The 15,625-nt window shown below is 45.2% G+C and overlaps 1 protein-coding gene across 1 annotated transcript in view; it reads left to right on the top strand.

Moving 5' to 3' along the window:
* The first annotated feature begins 305 nt into the window (after positions 1–305).
* epc2 (enhancer of polycomb 2) overlaps positions 306–15,625 on the top strand; it is a 57,074-nt gene continuing 41,754 nt past the window's right edge. Inside the window, exon 1 of the mRNA XM_080199393.1 lies at positions 306–1,036. Coding sequence (XP_080055519.1) covers positions 884–1,036 — 153 coding nt within the window. The 5' untranslated portion in view covers positions 306–883. The remainder of the gene's footprint in view (positions 1,037–15,625) is intronic.

Below are 15,625 nucleotides of genomic sequence, written 5' to 3' on the forward strand. Positions count from 1 at the left end.
GCTCCAAAAGCTAGTGGCGTTTGCTACCAAATAAACCTGTTGGACTCTAACCCGGTGTTGTGAGACTTCTTACAGCATCATAACAGTCAAGGCTATGGGCCAGGTGTTCGCAGGTGGGAGTTCAGGTGTTTCTAACGTGTAGGTGCAGACTCGATGGGCTTCTTTTGCACTGTATAATTCTATGAGAGGTCTCACATTGCGGACCTGAATAAAGGGCGGGGGGGGGCGGTTGATTAAAATACACCGGATAGCCAGAGCTGCTTGACTTTGAGATCGCAGGGCTGCGTGTGTGTGTGTGTGTGGCAGGGCAGCGCCTAGCGGGCAGACTTTAATGCGAAGAAACAGTCGGCTAGGCGAGACTGTAAAAAGGGAGAAGGTTTTGGGTAGTAAGGCTGTGTTTAGGTTATCTGGAAGGGGTTTTGCGGATTTGTGTGCCTTTGCAGCACACACGGAGCGGGTCTCGCACTTGACTGGGTTGTGCTGGTGCGCGCGCAACCCCTCCCCCCACGTTGCTGGAGGCGCGCGCGGCTCCCTGGGATTGCTGCTTTAATGTCCGCCATGTTTGCCGTGGCGCATGTCGCGGACCGACGGCCAAATTTCGGTTTCTCGGGCTCGGCTCGGTCGGCATGAGGGGCATTTCGAGGAGCGCCCTATCCACCCCGGGGACGGACTCCTTCACTCGCACCCATGAGCGGCTCCGGGCGTCCCGCCGCCGATTTAAGACTGGTCTAAAACGCCATCTTTGTGCCCGTGAGCTCCGCTCCCTTTTCTGCGCGCTGTGTGCGGGGGCCTCGCGGCGATAATTGGGGGGATTAATTTTTTTTTGCTCTCCGGCGGGGGAGAAGGGAGGAGGGGGGGTTAAAATTCCTTCTCTCCCGGCACCATGAGTAAACTCTCGTTCCGAGCGCGGGCGCTGGACGCCGCCAAGCCGCTCCCCATTTACCGGGCGAAGGATCTGCCGGATCTTCAGGATTGCGTCTCCATCAACAGGGCCGTGCCGCAGATGCCGACCGGTATGGAGAAAGAAGAGGAGTCGGTGAGTGAGAAGGGGGTGGGTGGGTGGGCCGGGGGGGCGGGGAGACAGGGAGAAGCGGCGGCCGCTGGCGCTGTACTCACTGCGCAAGCTACGGCTCCGGCCGCCATTGTTGTCCTTCCCAGCCAAAGGGGCGTTTTGGCGCGGAGATTTGAAACGGCAGACTCAACTTCTGTCTTTTTTTTTAGGACTTGAAATCGTGCATTTTTTTTGCGAAAAGACGAAACGATTGACACTCTTTAAATGAAAAAAAAGAAAGCGAGAGCTTATTTTTTTTCGAACGTGTCCGGTGATAACCGTCCCCCTGTGATCTGGTGCCTTTGACGGTTTTAGTCCGTTTTTTTTGAATAGGTCCCGCCCCTGCCTCCACTCGATTGGCTGAGCGTCCCTGTCAATCAGGTCCTGCCCGGGCCATCCTGGCTGCTGATTGGGCGCCGGCGGCCTGACGTGCCGCTCGTGTGGGCTGGCGCGGAGATAAACAGTGAAGGGCCACGCGTTGTCTGCATAGTTTGACAGGATGCTTTGCTGCAGGTCTCTACTCTCCCCGTCTTACTTCCAGGGGAGGGAAAAGCGGCATTTATTGAAAATGAAATATTGATGGTTTGTACATAATTTTAGCAGCTTGGCATCAGTTTGTCAAGCACCTTCAGCAGCAGCTTCTTTCTCCTTGCAAAATGATCACAGCCCGTGTCTTATTTGCACTCTATGCAAAATATAACTTCCATGCAAATCTACTTTGACTGGTCCGAACCTTTATTGAGGATCACAGGTGGTTAGCACTGCTGCCTCACAGTGCCAAGGACCAACTGTGAGTTCCCTGCTGTAGAGGCTTAACGATCACTTGTGTTAGATGACAGTGAGCTTTGCAGCTGTGTCTTAAAATGTAATCTTTCCCGGACTTGTCAGCTTCGTGGCTCAATTTCATGTAATGCATCTAATTTAAGCTGGAATGATGGTCAGCACCAGGAACCCAGGTTTGATTCCCAGCTTGAGTCACTGTCTGTGTGGAGTCTGCACGTTCTTCCCATGTATGTGTGGGTTACCTCCAGGTGCTCTGGTTTCCTCCCATGGTCCGAAAGATGTGCTGGTTAGGTACATTAGCTATGCTCATTTCTACCTCAGTGTACCCAAATAGACACCAGTGTGTGGTGACCGGGGGCTTTTCACAGTAACTTCATTGCAATGTCAATGTAAGCCTACCTGTGACACTAATAAATAAACTTTAAAACATTGTATTCCTGCAGTGGAGAAGAAGGCCATTTGGCCCATCGAGCCTGCAGCCGCACAATCCTACCCAGACCCTATCCCCAAAACCCCACTTATTTACCCTGCTAATCTCACAGACACAAAGGTGCAATTTAGCATGACTGTTTGACCTAACCAGCACATCTTTGGAGTGTGGGGGGTAGAACCGGAGCATCCAGAGGAAACCCACACACAGATGGGGAGAATGTGCTAATTCCAAGGCTGGAATTGAATCCAGGTCCCTGGTGCTGTGAGTCAGCAGTGCTAACCACTGAGATCGTGCCACCTGTATAACAGTGTTGTAATTTGTAAGTATTGTAATTTGGGATTGGGAATAGAGGGGAGGCGATGGCCTAGTGGTATCATCATTAAGGCTATTAATCCAGAAGCTCAGCTAATGACCCGGGTTTGAATTCTGCCACGGCAAATGGTGGAATTTGAATTCAATATAAAAAAAACCTGGAATTATGAATCCACCAGTGCTGCATGAATGCATTTTTTAAAAAAATTTGTGGGATTAAAAAAGATTAATGATAGGTTGGATCAGTCGACACTTCTGCCTAGGAGGGTGGTAAAGGCAGGTTGTCTCATAGCCATTAGAAAGTACTGGATGAGCACTTGCCACATAACATTCAAGGCTATGGACAAGTGCTGGTAGGAGTTCAAATGTTTCTTGCGTGTTGGTGTAGACTTGAAGGGCCTCTTCTGCACTGATTGCTACAGGAGTATTCGGTGACTTAAAAAGTGTCATCTTTCTAGAGTAAAGATGGAATGCTTTCACAGAAGAATGATTGGCATGCTTAAAAGTTACTGTTCTTCCCCATGTTAGTCATCCCATGTAGTGTTGTGAGTTAGATGACTGATTTGACATTTAATGATGATGTACTGAAAAATCAAATACAAACTGGCTAATGGGATTACACTGGGGTACAACTGATCATAAAATATGTTCTTGTAAGGGTGGTTAATTAGGGACTTGCAAAAGAATCTGGTTTAATTCATATACTCACTTGAGCCCTATGAAATTTACAAGAATAATGGTTGAGAATATGGTGCATCAGATCTATTCATTTGAGACCTGGAAAGATATAAACCTGTCCCACAGGTGATTTCTTTTCCCCCGTAGATCTGAGACAGGTCACGCGGAGAAGCGTTTGAAGATGCCCTTTTCTTTAACTTCACAAACTTCCAGGCTGTGCAGAATAAGCTGCTCATGTTGTGTCATTGGATGATCATTGTGTCATTAAAGTGAGGAAAATACATTCGGTCTTTTAGTTTTTGGCATTCAAATCAGTTGAATGCTGGACATTAGGAATGGCAATTAGACCGGCACTGAGAGAATCTGAATTTTTTTTCTGAAAGCTGAGGTCAACACAAGCTGAAGAAGGGGAAGAAAGTTTACATTAGAATTTCACCTGATAATTGGGGAACTCATCTGTATGTAGATAATCCAGCGACTAGGATATTAATCGTTGCCAGAAGCTTTTTGTTGTGGTGGCCTGAAGTTCTGCCGTCCTAGTATGTGCCCCAATTAGCAGGGAAATGGAAGCTTTGGACCAGAATAGCTCATTTGTATGTACGGTATTTAGCAGTTACTACATTCTTTTTTTTGGAAAAACGTAGGAAGTTAAATAAAAGTTGTGATTACTGATTTATGTTATTCTTGTTGCATTCAATTTAGTGTCCTGTCTTGTATACATTTCTCAACACAGTCTATCAAAACTTTACAGAAATTTCCAGTCATCATGCAGTCTAAAATTAAATATTTGTTAATATGTAAATGAGAAAATTATTGTTCATTTCAACTTGATTAAAAATACTCCCGCCATGTTAAATATACAACTACATCTTCATATTTCTTGTTAGCTATCTTCAACTCACAATTAGTTAATGTTATATGTGTATTTAATTATTTTTTCACTCTTTGGATCGTATTCACTGTTTTGCCCATTATAGTTTTTTTTATTTTTTCACAGGATGTGGGCTTCACTGGCTTGGCCAGCATTTGTTGCCCATCCCTAATTGTCCTTGAGAAGGTGGTGGAGTAGGTACACCCACAATGCTGTTAGGGAGGGAGTTCCAGGATTTTGACCCAGCGACTGAAGGAACGGCGATGTAGTTTCAAGTCAGAATGGTGTGTGTCTTGGAGGGGAACTTGCAGGTGGTGGTGTTCCCACATGTCTGCTGCCCCTGTCCTTCTAGGTGGTAGATGTCGTTGGTTTGGAAGGTGCTGTCGAAGGAGCCTTGGTGAGTTGCTGCAGTGCATTTTGTGGATGGTACACACTGCTGCCATGGTGCGTCGATGGCGGAGGAGGTACCGATCAAGCAGGTGGCTTTTTTCTGGTTGGTGTCAAAGCTTCTTGAAAGTTGTTGAAGCTGCAACTGATCCAGGCAAGTGGAGATTATTCCATCCCACTACTGACTTGAGCCTTGTAGCTGGTGGAGAGTCTGGGCAGTCAGGAGATAAATTATTTGCCCAGAATTCCAAACCGCTGCTTTGCTTCTTGTAGCCAGTATTTATACCCAGTTTGTAGTATATAAACAAGTAGCCTAGCCAAACAAAATCTTTAGAGCTCTTTGTTTTGCCATCTTTGAGTTCATTTTATGTTTTTTTTGATGTTTAGATGTGTACACAAAAGTATTTGATTCTTTACCTTTGTATTCTACGTTCATTTCATCACTTTGACCACTTGGAACTTTTTTACCCTCCAGTGTTGTCATTATAAGGCACTTGGCAACGAATAGGCTGAGATTCTTTGCTGAATTTGGAGCTTTTTTCCTCCTTTTCAGTGGTAATATGCCCATCCTTCCTGAAGAATGCTCAGCCCTCCTGTGCGGTCAAATTCCCCTCCAATTTGATTTTCAAGTTTGCTGATGACACCACCGTAGTGGGTCAGATCTCAAACAATGATGAGACAAAATACAGGAATGAGAGAGAATTTGGTGAACTGGTGCGGCAACAATAATCTCTTCCTCAATGTCAGCATAACGAAGGAGATTGTCATCGACTTCAGGAAGCATAAAGAATGTGCCCCTTCTTCAACAGTGATGAAGTAGAAAGGATCAAGAGCTTCAAGGTTTTAGGTGTCCAGATCACCAACAATCTGTCCTGGACCCCCCCATGCTGACACTATGGTTAAGAAAGCCCACTTATGTCTCTACTTTCTCAGAAGACTAAGGAGATTTGGTATGTCAGCTACGACTCTCACCATCTTTTACGTATGTGCCATAGAAAAGATTCTTTCTGGATGTATCACAGCTTGGTGTGGCTCCTGGTCTGCCCAAGGCCACAAGAAACTATAAAAGGTCATGAATGTAGCCCAATCCATCATGTAAACCAACCTCCCATCCATCGATTCTGTCTACACTTCCCGTTGCCTTGGCAAAGCAGCCAGCGTAATTAAAGACCCACACACCTCTCTCTCTTCCACCTTCTTCCTTCGGAAAAAAGATACAAAAGTCTGGGGTCACGTACCAACCGACTCAGGAATAGCCTCTTCCCCTTAACTTGCATTAAGTTGACCCTTTTTTACACCCTAGTTATGGCTATAATACTGCATTCTGCACTGTCTTGTTTTCTTTTCTATGAACAGTATGTTTTGTCTGTATAGCACACAAGAAACATTACTTTTCATTGTGTGTTAATACATGTGACAATAATAAATCAATAAATAAATCAAGAATCTCAGAGCTACTACTTACACCGTCAGTTTGCTTATAGACCCCTGCCATCTTTCTGATTATCAGTTGGGAATTGCCTTGCTATTCCTATTAATGGTTGAATAATTTTTATGGTTGAATGCTCAAATAGTAATTAATATTGTGGACTGTTCTATCAGGTAGTGCAATATGCATTGTCTGAGTCCATGCTTTGTTTTAACAATATCACTGATGGAGCAATATCAAAATAACCATCCTCTTTTCTCTGGCTCTCTTTAGACATGTCCAAGTCAATCTATAAATCAGTGTTTTTCACATGTAACATGAAAAATAGCAGGACGCTATATGAGCCTGCTTTGCCATTTAATCACGGGCTTCAGGTACACTTTCCCATCCCGCTCACGGTATTGCTTGATTCCCTGAGACACCAATCTGTCCCCTCAACTTTCAGTATGATTGTGCATTCCAAAGATTCACAACCCTTTGAACAAAGAATTTTCGTATTGTCTCGGTCCAAATGAACAGTCCCTCATGCTGAAACCATGCCCTCTTATTCCAGACTCCCCAGCTAGGAGAAGCAATATCTTAATGTCTGTCCTGTTAAGCCCCTTGATAATTTTGAATGTCTCAATAAGCTCATCTTTCATCCTTCTGAACTCCAGAGAAGATAGAGCCAATTTACTTCGGCTTTCAGCATAAAACAACACTCATGCTGGGAACCTTTTGCTGTATTGCCTCCAACACAAGTTTATTCTTCCTTAAATATGAGACCATAATTGTTCAAACCATGGTTTCCCTAAAGTCCTGAATAATTGTAGTAAGACCTCTCTATTCTTGTACTCCAATCCCTTTGCTTTCCTAATTGCATGTTGTATCTGGCTGTTAACTTCATGTCCCTGGTTTGTTTCCATCCAAGTCTCACTGAGCGTCAACATTTACCAGTAACATACCTTTTAAAAAATCTGCTTTTCTATTCTTGCGACAAAAGTGAATAACCTCATACTTGGTCACATTATACTCCATTTGCCACCTGGTTGCCCACTCAATTAACCTGTCTGTGCCTCTTTGCAGACTCTGTGTCTGCTTCGCGGCTTCCTTTACCACCTAGCTTTCTATCATTAACAAACTTGGATACTTCATTTTTGGCGCCTTCCCCAAAACCATTATTCTGTCTCCCCATCGGAATATAAATTGTGAATATTAGACGTCCAGCACTAATCCTGGCACTTCATCAGTCATAGCCTGCCAACTTAAAAAATGTTTCATTATCACCTTGGCTTCCTGTCCATTAATCAATTCTTTCTCCAGAATAATATAATCACCTCCTACTCCACTAGCCTTTGTCTTGCACATTAACCTTTTCTGTAGGACCTCACCAAATGCTTTTTGGAAATTTAAGTATACTACATCTACTGATTTCCCTTTTATCCTACTTGTTGCACCTACTGGTTTCCCTTTTATCCTACTTGTTGCATTTAAAAAACATTGTCGAAAATGACTTCACTTTTACAAAACCATGCTGACATGTTCTAATCATTATATGCTTTCTAAATATGTTTTTAAGATCTCAGTAGGTTCCAGTACCGATGCCAGCTTAACTGGCCTATTGTTTCCTGTCTTCCTCCCTCCCTTCTTGAATAATGGTGTTGTATTTGCTAGGTTTCAATCTACTTAGACTGTCCAAATCCAAGGAATTTTGAGAAATTATAGCCAGTGCATCTGCTATCTCTGAAACTAATTCCTCCAGAACCCTCGGATATAGACCATTAGGTTTTCGTGTCCCTTGTGTTTCTCAAGTATGTTTTATCTGCTTTTATTAATCACCCTAATTCCCTCATTTTTGTATCCATGTCTCTTTAATGTTGATTAGATCTGAGTCAGTTGTCTCTATTTGTGCCGTTAGTCTGTATCTGATTTCAGATGCTATGTACATTCTGATAAAGTGACTTCAGTTTTGTTATTTTTCTAGTATTCCTGACAATTTTTGCACCCTGGGAAATTGTTACTAAAGCATTCTACAACTCAACTGCCAGACCATTTCTGACAATTTGGTCCATCTGTATAAAGAATAAGTTCTCAATGGGTTTTGTTACAAGCTCCAATAATTTCTTGTTTAATACTTGTCCGAGGATATAACAGTTAGGGGTGGGCTGTAAACTGGGTTAATAACATTTTCTGATTCTTGCTATTCCTACTGTCCACCCACACGAATTCTACTTTGTGATTCTATTCTTGAGCTAGGTTCTTTCTCACTAAAGAGCTTCTGTTGTTCTTTATTAGCATTATTCCTCCTCCTTTTCTGTTCTGCCTGTTTCTTTGAAATGTGTGCCCAGGATTATTTGTTTCCTACCCTGATCACTTTGTAATAGTGATATTAGATGGAAGCCTGGGAAGCAGTACAGCACAGTACAGGCCCTTCGGCCCTCAATGTCGTGCCGAGCTGTGCCCAAACCCAAGATCGAGCTATCCCACTCCCTATAATTCTGGTGTGCTCCATGTGCCTATCCAATAACCGCTTGAAAGTTCCTAAAGCATCGGACTCCACTATCACAGCAGCAGATCTACCTCAGACACCCCTCTATATATCCCACCATGCACCTTTATAGTTATGCCCCCTAGTAACAGCTACTTCCACCCAAGGAAATAGTTTCTGCACATCCACTCTATTTATCCCCCTCATCATCTTATAAACCTCTATTAAGTCACCTCTCATCCTCCTCTGCTCTAAAGAGAAAAGCCCTAGCTCCCTCAATCTTTCCTCATAGGACCTACCCTCCAAACCAGACAGCATCCTGTTAAATCTCCTTTGCACTCTGTCCAATGCTTCCACGTTCTTATAGTGAGATGACCAGCACTGAACACTATATTCCAAATGTGGTCTCACCAAGGTCCGGTATAGTTGCAGCATAACCCAACGGCTCTTAAGCTCAAACCCCCTGTTAATAAACGCTAACACACTATAAGCCTTCTTCATGGTTCTATCCACTTGAGTGGCAACCTTCAGAGATCTGTGGATATGAACCCCAAGATCTCTCTGTTCCTCCACGTTCAAGTCTTCATAGTCAAGTCTTAAAGGTGCAGACAATGTGAGTGGAGATAGCATTAAGCATAGGTTAAAGAGATGTGTACTGTCTCCAGACAGGACAGTAAGTGACATGTTGCAAACTCAGGCAAGTCATGGGGGTTACAAATAGTGTGACATGAATCCAAGATCCCAATTGAGGCTGTCTTCATGTGTGCGGAACTTGGCTATCAGCCTCTGCTCAGTGACTCTGCGCTGTCGTGTGCTGTGAAGGGCACCTTGGAGAACATTTAGCTGAAGATCAGAGGCCGAATGCCCGTGACCGCTTGCGAGTTACGTACTCTTGCAACTCGGCCAATGTTGTCTACCTGATTCGCTGCAGGAAAGGATGTCCCATGGCATGGTACATTGGAGAGACCATGCAGATGCTATGACAACGGATGAATGAACACTGCTTGACAATCACCAGGCAAGACTGTTCTCTTCCAGTTGGGAACACTTCAGTGGTCACGGGCATTCGGTTTCTGATCTTCAGGTAAACGTTCTCCAAGGCGCCCTTCACAGCACATGACAGTGCAGAGTCGCTGAGCAGAGACTGATAGCCAAGTTCCGCACATGTGAGGATGGCCTCAACCGGGATCTTGGATTCATCTCACACTATTTGTAACCCCCATGACTTGCCTGGGCTTGCAACATCTTACTTACTGTCCTGTCTGGAGACAATACACATCTCTTTAACCTATGCTTAATGCTATCTCTACTCACATTGTCTGCACCTTTTAAAATTTGACTAGCTGTAAAGACTCGCATTCTAATCAGTATTCTGTCAACTGAGTGTGTGTGTTTATTTGCCTTGTTTGTGATTCAGAACTCCCCACTCACCTGATGAAGAAGCAGAGCTCCGAAAGCTATTGGCATTCGTTACCAAATAAACCTGTTGGACTTTAACCTGGTGTTGTGAGCCAGTTTAGCCCAATTGGCTGGACGGCTGGTTCATGATGCAGAATGATACCAAACAGTTTGTGTACTGGCTGAGGTTATTCATGAAGGCCCATCTTTTCAACCTTGACCCTTGCCTGAGGGAGGGGGATCCTTATGTTTAATTGCCTCGAAAGGGTGAGAGCAGCTTATGGTAATGTGGGCTGTGGCAACTTTACCTAGATGTAAACCATGTGTCTCCATTGTGCCACTAGTTCATCTAACTGATTATGGATACATATATTTGGATAAGTGACTTGAATTCTTTTTTCCTACGTTCCTTGCATGGATTTTACCCACCATGTACTATTACTGTTAAATACTCTCTCCCTATCTCTCTCAGCTTTGTTGTTGTTCGTCCATTGTCATCGATGAGGACCTCAACACCATTAGCCATTTTGAGGCTGGTTGTGGTGTGTCCGAAAATGACTGATCAGGCCAATTTGGGCACGGAATGTCCTGGCACATATTGGACAGACTTGTGTAGACACTGTAGTTGTTGCGCTGGTAACTCTGGACTTGCGCAGTTCACGCTTAAGTTGTGCTTCAGCAATACACCTTGCTTCGTGAGCTTGACAGCCTTTGTGGATGAGGCAGCGCCAGGTAGGGTGGTTTTGTGCCAGTGTTTCCCAGGTGGTTGTGTCAATGTCAGGCGACTTCAGGGAGGCTTTGAGTGTGTCTTTGAAATGTTTCTTCTGCCCTCCATGGGAGCATTTTCCAGCAGAGTTCCCCAAAAAGGAGCTGCTTGGGTATGCGTTTGTCTGACATACGAATGACATGACCTGCCCACCGCGTCTGCGCTCATCAGCAGTGTGTGAACTGATGGTAGACTTGCTCTAGAGAGAACTTCAGTGTCTGGTACTTTGTCTTGCCATCGGATGCTTAATATTCTGCGAAGACAAGTCATGTGGAAATGATTGAGCTGTCTTGCATGCCTTCGATACACAGTCCACGTTTCACAGGCATACGGGAGGGTAGTGAGTACCATGGTGCTTTAGACCTTCAGTTTTGTTGCTGGGCTGATTCCTCGATGTTCCCACATGGTGGACTGCGCTCCACTAAAAGTAGAACTTGCCTTTGCTATTCTGCTGTTAACTTCTGCATCAATAGTCACTGCTTGCAAGAGGGTGCTGCCAGGATAAGTGAACTGGTCCACTGCCTGTAGTTCTTGCCCTTTTGATTGTGATTATGGGTTCTGTGTGTGGTGCATGACTTTGGTCTTTTTAATGTTGATGGTGAGTCCAAAGTTGTCACAAGCCGTGGAAAATTTGTCCATGCCGACTTGCGTCTCTGGCTCTGAGCCAGCATACAGGGCGCAGTCATCAGCAAAGAGGAAATCTCTCAGAACAGTCTCCTTCACTTTGGTAGTAGCTTGAAGTCTCCTCAGGTTGAAGAGCTTCCCATCCACTCTGTACTTGAGGCTGATTCCAGCAACGCTGTCCTGGAAGACATCATTCAGCATGGCAGTAAACATCATGCTGAACAGTGTGGGTGTTTGATGCCATTGGTGACTGGTAATGCCTCAGAGGATTCTCTGCCATCCAGTACTCTGGCCATCATGGAACTGGTGTACCATCTGAATGAATTTGGGGGGGCAGCCGTACTTTGACATGATCTTCCACAGGCCTTGTCAGCTTACAGTATCGAAGACTTTTGCGTGGTCAACAAAAGTTGTGTAGAGCTCGCGATTCTGCTCCTGACACTTCCCCTGAAGTTGGCGCACAGCAAAAATCATGTCAGTAATCCCACAACCTTTGCGGAAGCCACACTGTGACTCTGGAAGCAGATCCAGCTCCAGATGAGTGACCAGACAATTTAGCAGGACTCTTGTGAGGGTTTTTCCTGTGATGGAGAGCAGCGGGATTCCTTGGTGGTTGTTGCATACTTGCCGATTGCCCTTTCTCTTGTAGAGGTGTACGATGGAAGCATCTTTAAGTTCCTAAGGAATGGATCCTTGCTTCCAAAAGAACTGGAACAACTCGGTGAGCTTCTCTAAGTGCAGGACCAGCAACTTCATAGATCTCTGCGGATATGGCATCTGCCCCTGAGGCTTTGCCACTGGATAGCTGGCTGACAGCTTTCGTGACTTTGGCTACTATTGGTGGGTCGTCCATGGCACTGTTAATATCAACCTGGGGAATCCTGTCTATTGCTTCATTGTTAATAGATGACGGTTGGTTAAGGATGGCTTCAAAGTGTTCAGCCCCTAATCTGCAGGATCTGAGCCTTCTCTGTAATGAGAGTTGTACCATCTGTACTCAGGGGGGAGCTCCCGAGAGATTGAGGTCCATAGAGAGTGTTGAGGGCTTCATTGAACTGTTCCAAATCGTTTCTGTCAGCATATCCCTGTATTTCATCTGCCTTGGCACTCAGCCAGGCATCCTGCATTTTACTGGTTTATTCTGGACTGTCCTGCGAGCACTGGTAAAAGCATTTTTCTTGCAGCTGAAGATGGGTCATTCTGAAGGCTCAATGAAGCTGGTGCTTTTCAACAACTAGAGCCTGCATCTCCTCGTCATTCACACCACACCAATCATGCTGCTTGTGGGTGCAGGGCCTGAGCGTTTCAGCGCAGATGTATGAATAGCATCCCTGAAGCGTTCCCAGTCATTCTCAGTGCTGCCAGGTGAGGTGTAGGTCAGCAAGCTTGACTTCTAAGTCTTCAGCCAGTGCTGAAGCTATGCTGGGGTTCTTTAGCTTGGCCATATTGATTCTTTTCATAACCTTGCTTCCTTGTGGTTGCCCCTTGGGTCTGATGCGGAGCCTCATTTTGGAGACGATGAGTCTGTGATCTGTCCAGCAGTCAACACCATACATGGCCTTGGTTGCTCTGACATCTTGCCTGTCTTTTCTCTTGACAATGACATAGTCGATAAGATGCCAAAGCTTAGAGCGGGGGGTGCATCCAGGAGGTCTTGTTACGGGTAGGCAGATGGAAGGAAGTGTTGGTGAAGAGGAGGTCATGTGCTGCACAGGTCTTCATTATTGTTACTCCTTGCCTCCCAATGACTCCCTGCCAGATTGTAGGATCATGCCCTACTCTTGCATTGAAATCGCCAAGCAAGATCAGCTTGTCGGTACTGCTCACTGTTGATAGTAGGGCGTCTAGTTCTTTGTAGAACTTGTCTTTCATCTCGTCCGGGTTGTTCATTGTAGGGGCATAGGCGCTGACCAGAGTGGCTTGACTTCTGTTCTGCAGTGGAAGTTGTAATGTCATAAGCTGGTCATTCACACCCTTCGGTAGAGTATCAAGTTTCCGAACAAGGTGACTCCTGACGGCGAATCCAACTCCAGCATCACGATGCTCATCACTGCCGCGACTGCTCCAGAGAAAAGTGTACTCCGCTTTATATAATTGATATACCCACATTGATATATTTTTCTATTGTCTCCACTTTTATGTTTGGATCTTTACGTCTTGTTTTACCTGAACCTCCTCCCCCATTTTCCCTACTCTGATAGTATTTGCTGGTGTGCTGTTAGTGTTTGTATAATCTGTTTTTTCCCATAAATTCTGGTTATCATTACCTACAAACAAAGAACAACCCAGCACGGGAAACAGGCCCTTCGGCCCAACAAGCCCGCGCCGCTGCATCACCCTACACCTATTCTACCCTGCGTGTCTACGAATAGAACCCCTGACTTAGCCAGATTCAGGGGAGAATAGTGTCAATTTGGTAAAACCAATCAGCCTAAGAGCACATCTTTGGGGTGTGGGAGGAAACCGGAGCGCCCGGAGGAAACCCACGCATCCGCAGGGAGAATGCACAAACTCCCACAGACACAGGCCCAAATCCATGTATCTGCACAGCTAGCAGTGCTAGTCACCGAGCTGTTGCGGCGCCCTTCTACCGGTCCAGGATCAAGCACACACACCGACATGAAGTACTAGGCCACTCCTGGAACCTCCAAGAGTAGCCCACGCACGACCCACCGTGTGCATGCCCCTCGTTTGACAACGAGGTGGACCTCCACCTGTGGAATAAAAGACAAAAACGTTAATCACAAGCCTGCCTTTCCGGTCTCTCCCGAGGTTCTAACCCTTATTTAATACCCCTACCATAACCCTCCATCCTCGTTTCACTCATGTGCCTATCTAACTGAACCTTAAACGAGTCCAACGTTCCCGCCTCCACCACCCTACTCGGTAGCGCGTTCCATACCCCCACAACTCTCTGCGTAAAGAACCTTCCTCTCATATCCAAATTATATCTCTCCCCCCTCACCCTTAAATCATGTCCTCTTGTATTTGTTACCAATCTAGGGAGCAGTCTCTCACTATTGACCCTGTCTATTCCCTTCAGTATCTTATATACCTCTATCATGTCCCCCCTCAATCTCCGTCTTTCCAAGGAGAACAGTCCCAGTTTCTCCAACCTTTCCTCGTACCCCAGCCCCTCCATGCCAGGCAACATCCTGGTAAACCTCCTCTGCACCCTTTCCAGAGCCTCCACGTCCTTCCGGTAGTAAGGTGACCAGAACTGGACGCAGTACTCCAAATGCGGTCTAACCAACGTTCTATACAACTGAAGCATTAGACGGCAGCTTTTAAACTCTATCCCCCTTCCTATAAAGGCTAGCGTTCCATAAGCCTTCCTGACAACATTCTCCACTTGTGTTGCAACCTTCATGGATTTGTGAACCTGCACTCCCAGGTCCCTCTGTGTTTCTATACTCCTAATTTGTCTACCTTTAATCACATAGCTCCTCTCTACATTATTCCTTCATTACCTGTATCATTAACTTGCCTTGTCCTTTCCCTTTTGACTTCCCAAACCTCTGCTCATATGAACCCTGCCCCTAATTGTTTCATTTAAAGCCCTGGTTATGCAGCATGTCAGGACATTGGCCACAGCACAATTCAGGTTAAGGCTTTTCTATTGGTACGATTTATTTTTCCCCAGTACCAAGTGAATCAAAATCCATTTCTCCTACTTCAATTTTTGTACCACACGTTCAACTCTCTTGATCTTATTTACACAATGCTAGTTTGTTTGCTTGGATGAGGTAGAAATCCAGAGATTATTGACTTTGTGGTTCTGCTTTTAGTTTATTCTCCAGATACTCATACTTAAACTTCCTTTTAGGGAAGGAAATCTGCTATCCTTTCCTGGTCTGGCCTACATGTGACTCCAGAGCCACAGCAAAGTGGTTGACTCTCAACTGCCCTCAAGCAATTGGGGATGGGCAATAAATGCTGGCCAGCCACTGACGACAATTTTCCACGAATTAATAAGAAAACTCCTACTTGTGTTTATCAGTACCGATGTGCACCATGACAATTGGGTCTTTCCTCTGCTGTTCCAAGTTCTCATTCAGCTGGAAGGAGAAATCCTGAAATCAGGCAGGCAATACAACTTTTGGGACTTGTGTTGTTGGCTGCAGAGAACTGTATCTTGTGTTTCCCTTAACTATACTGTCCCAACAATGCAGTGGTCAATTTGTTCGTACTCCTTATAGTCCCTACACTCCCTGCTCTCGTCCAGAAAAGCTGAAAGAACCTCAAACCTGTTAGGCAGATGCAAGGATTGAGGCATCTGCGATACTATATTTTTGATCTCCAAACTTGCCTCACTGACACTAACAACTCCTGTCCCTGACTGCAGACTAAATCAGAAGTACCTAATTGAAGGAGTTCAACTACCTCCTGGAGCAAAGTGTTCAGATAACTCTCCAGCACACCGACT

This window comes from Carcharhinus amblyrhynchos, chromosome 11 (genome assembly GCF_965287045.1).
Source record: "Carcharhinus amblyrhynchos chromosome 11, sCarAmb.v2.hapA, whole genome shotgun sequence".
Classification (NCBI taxonomy): Eukaryota; Metazoa; Chordata; class Chondrichthyes; order Carcharhiniformes; family Carcharhinidae; genus Carcharhinus; species Carcharhinus amblyrhynchos.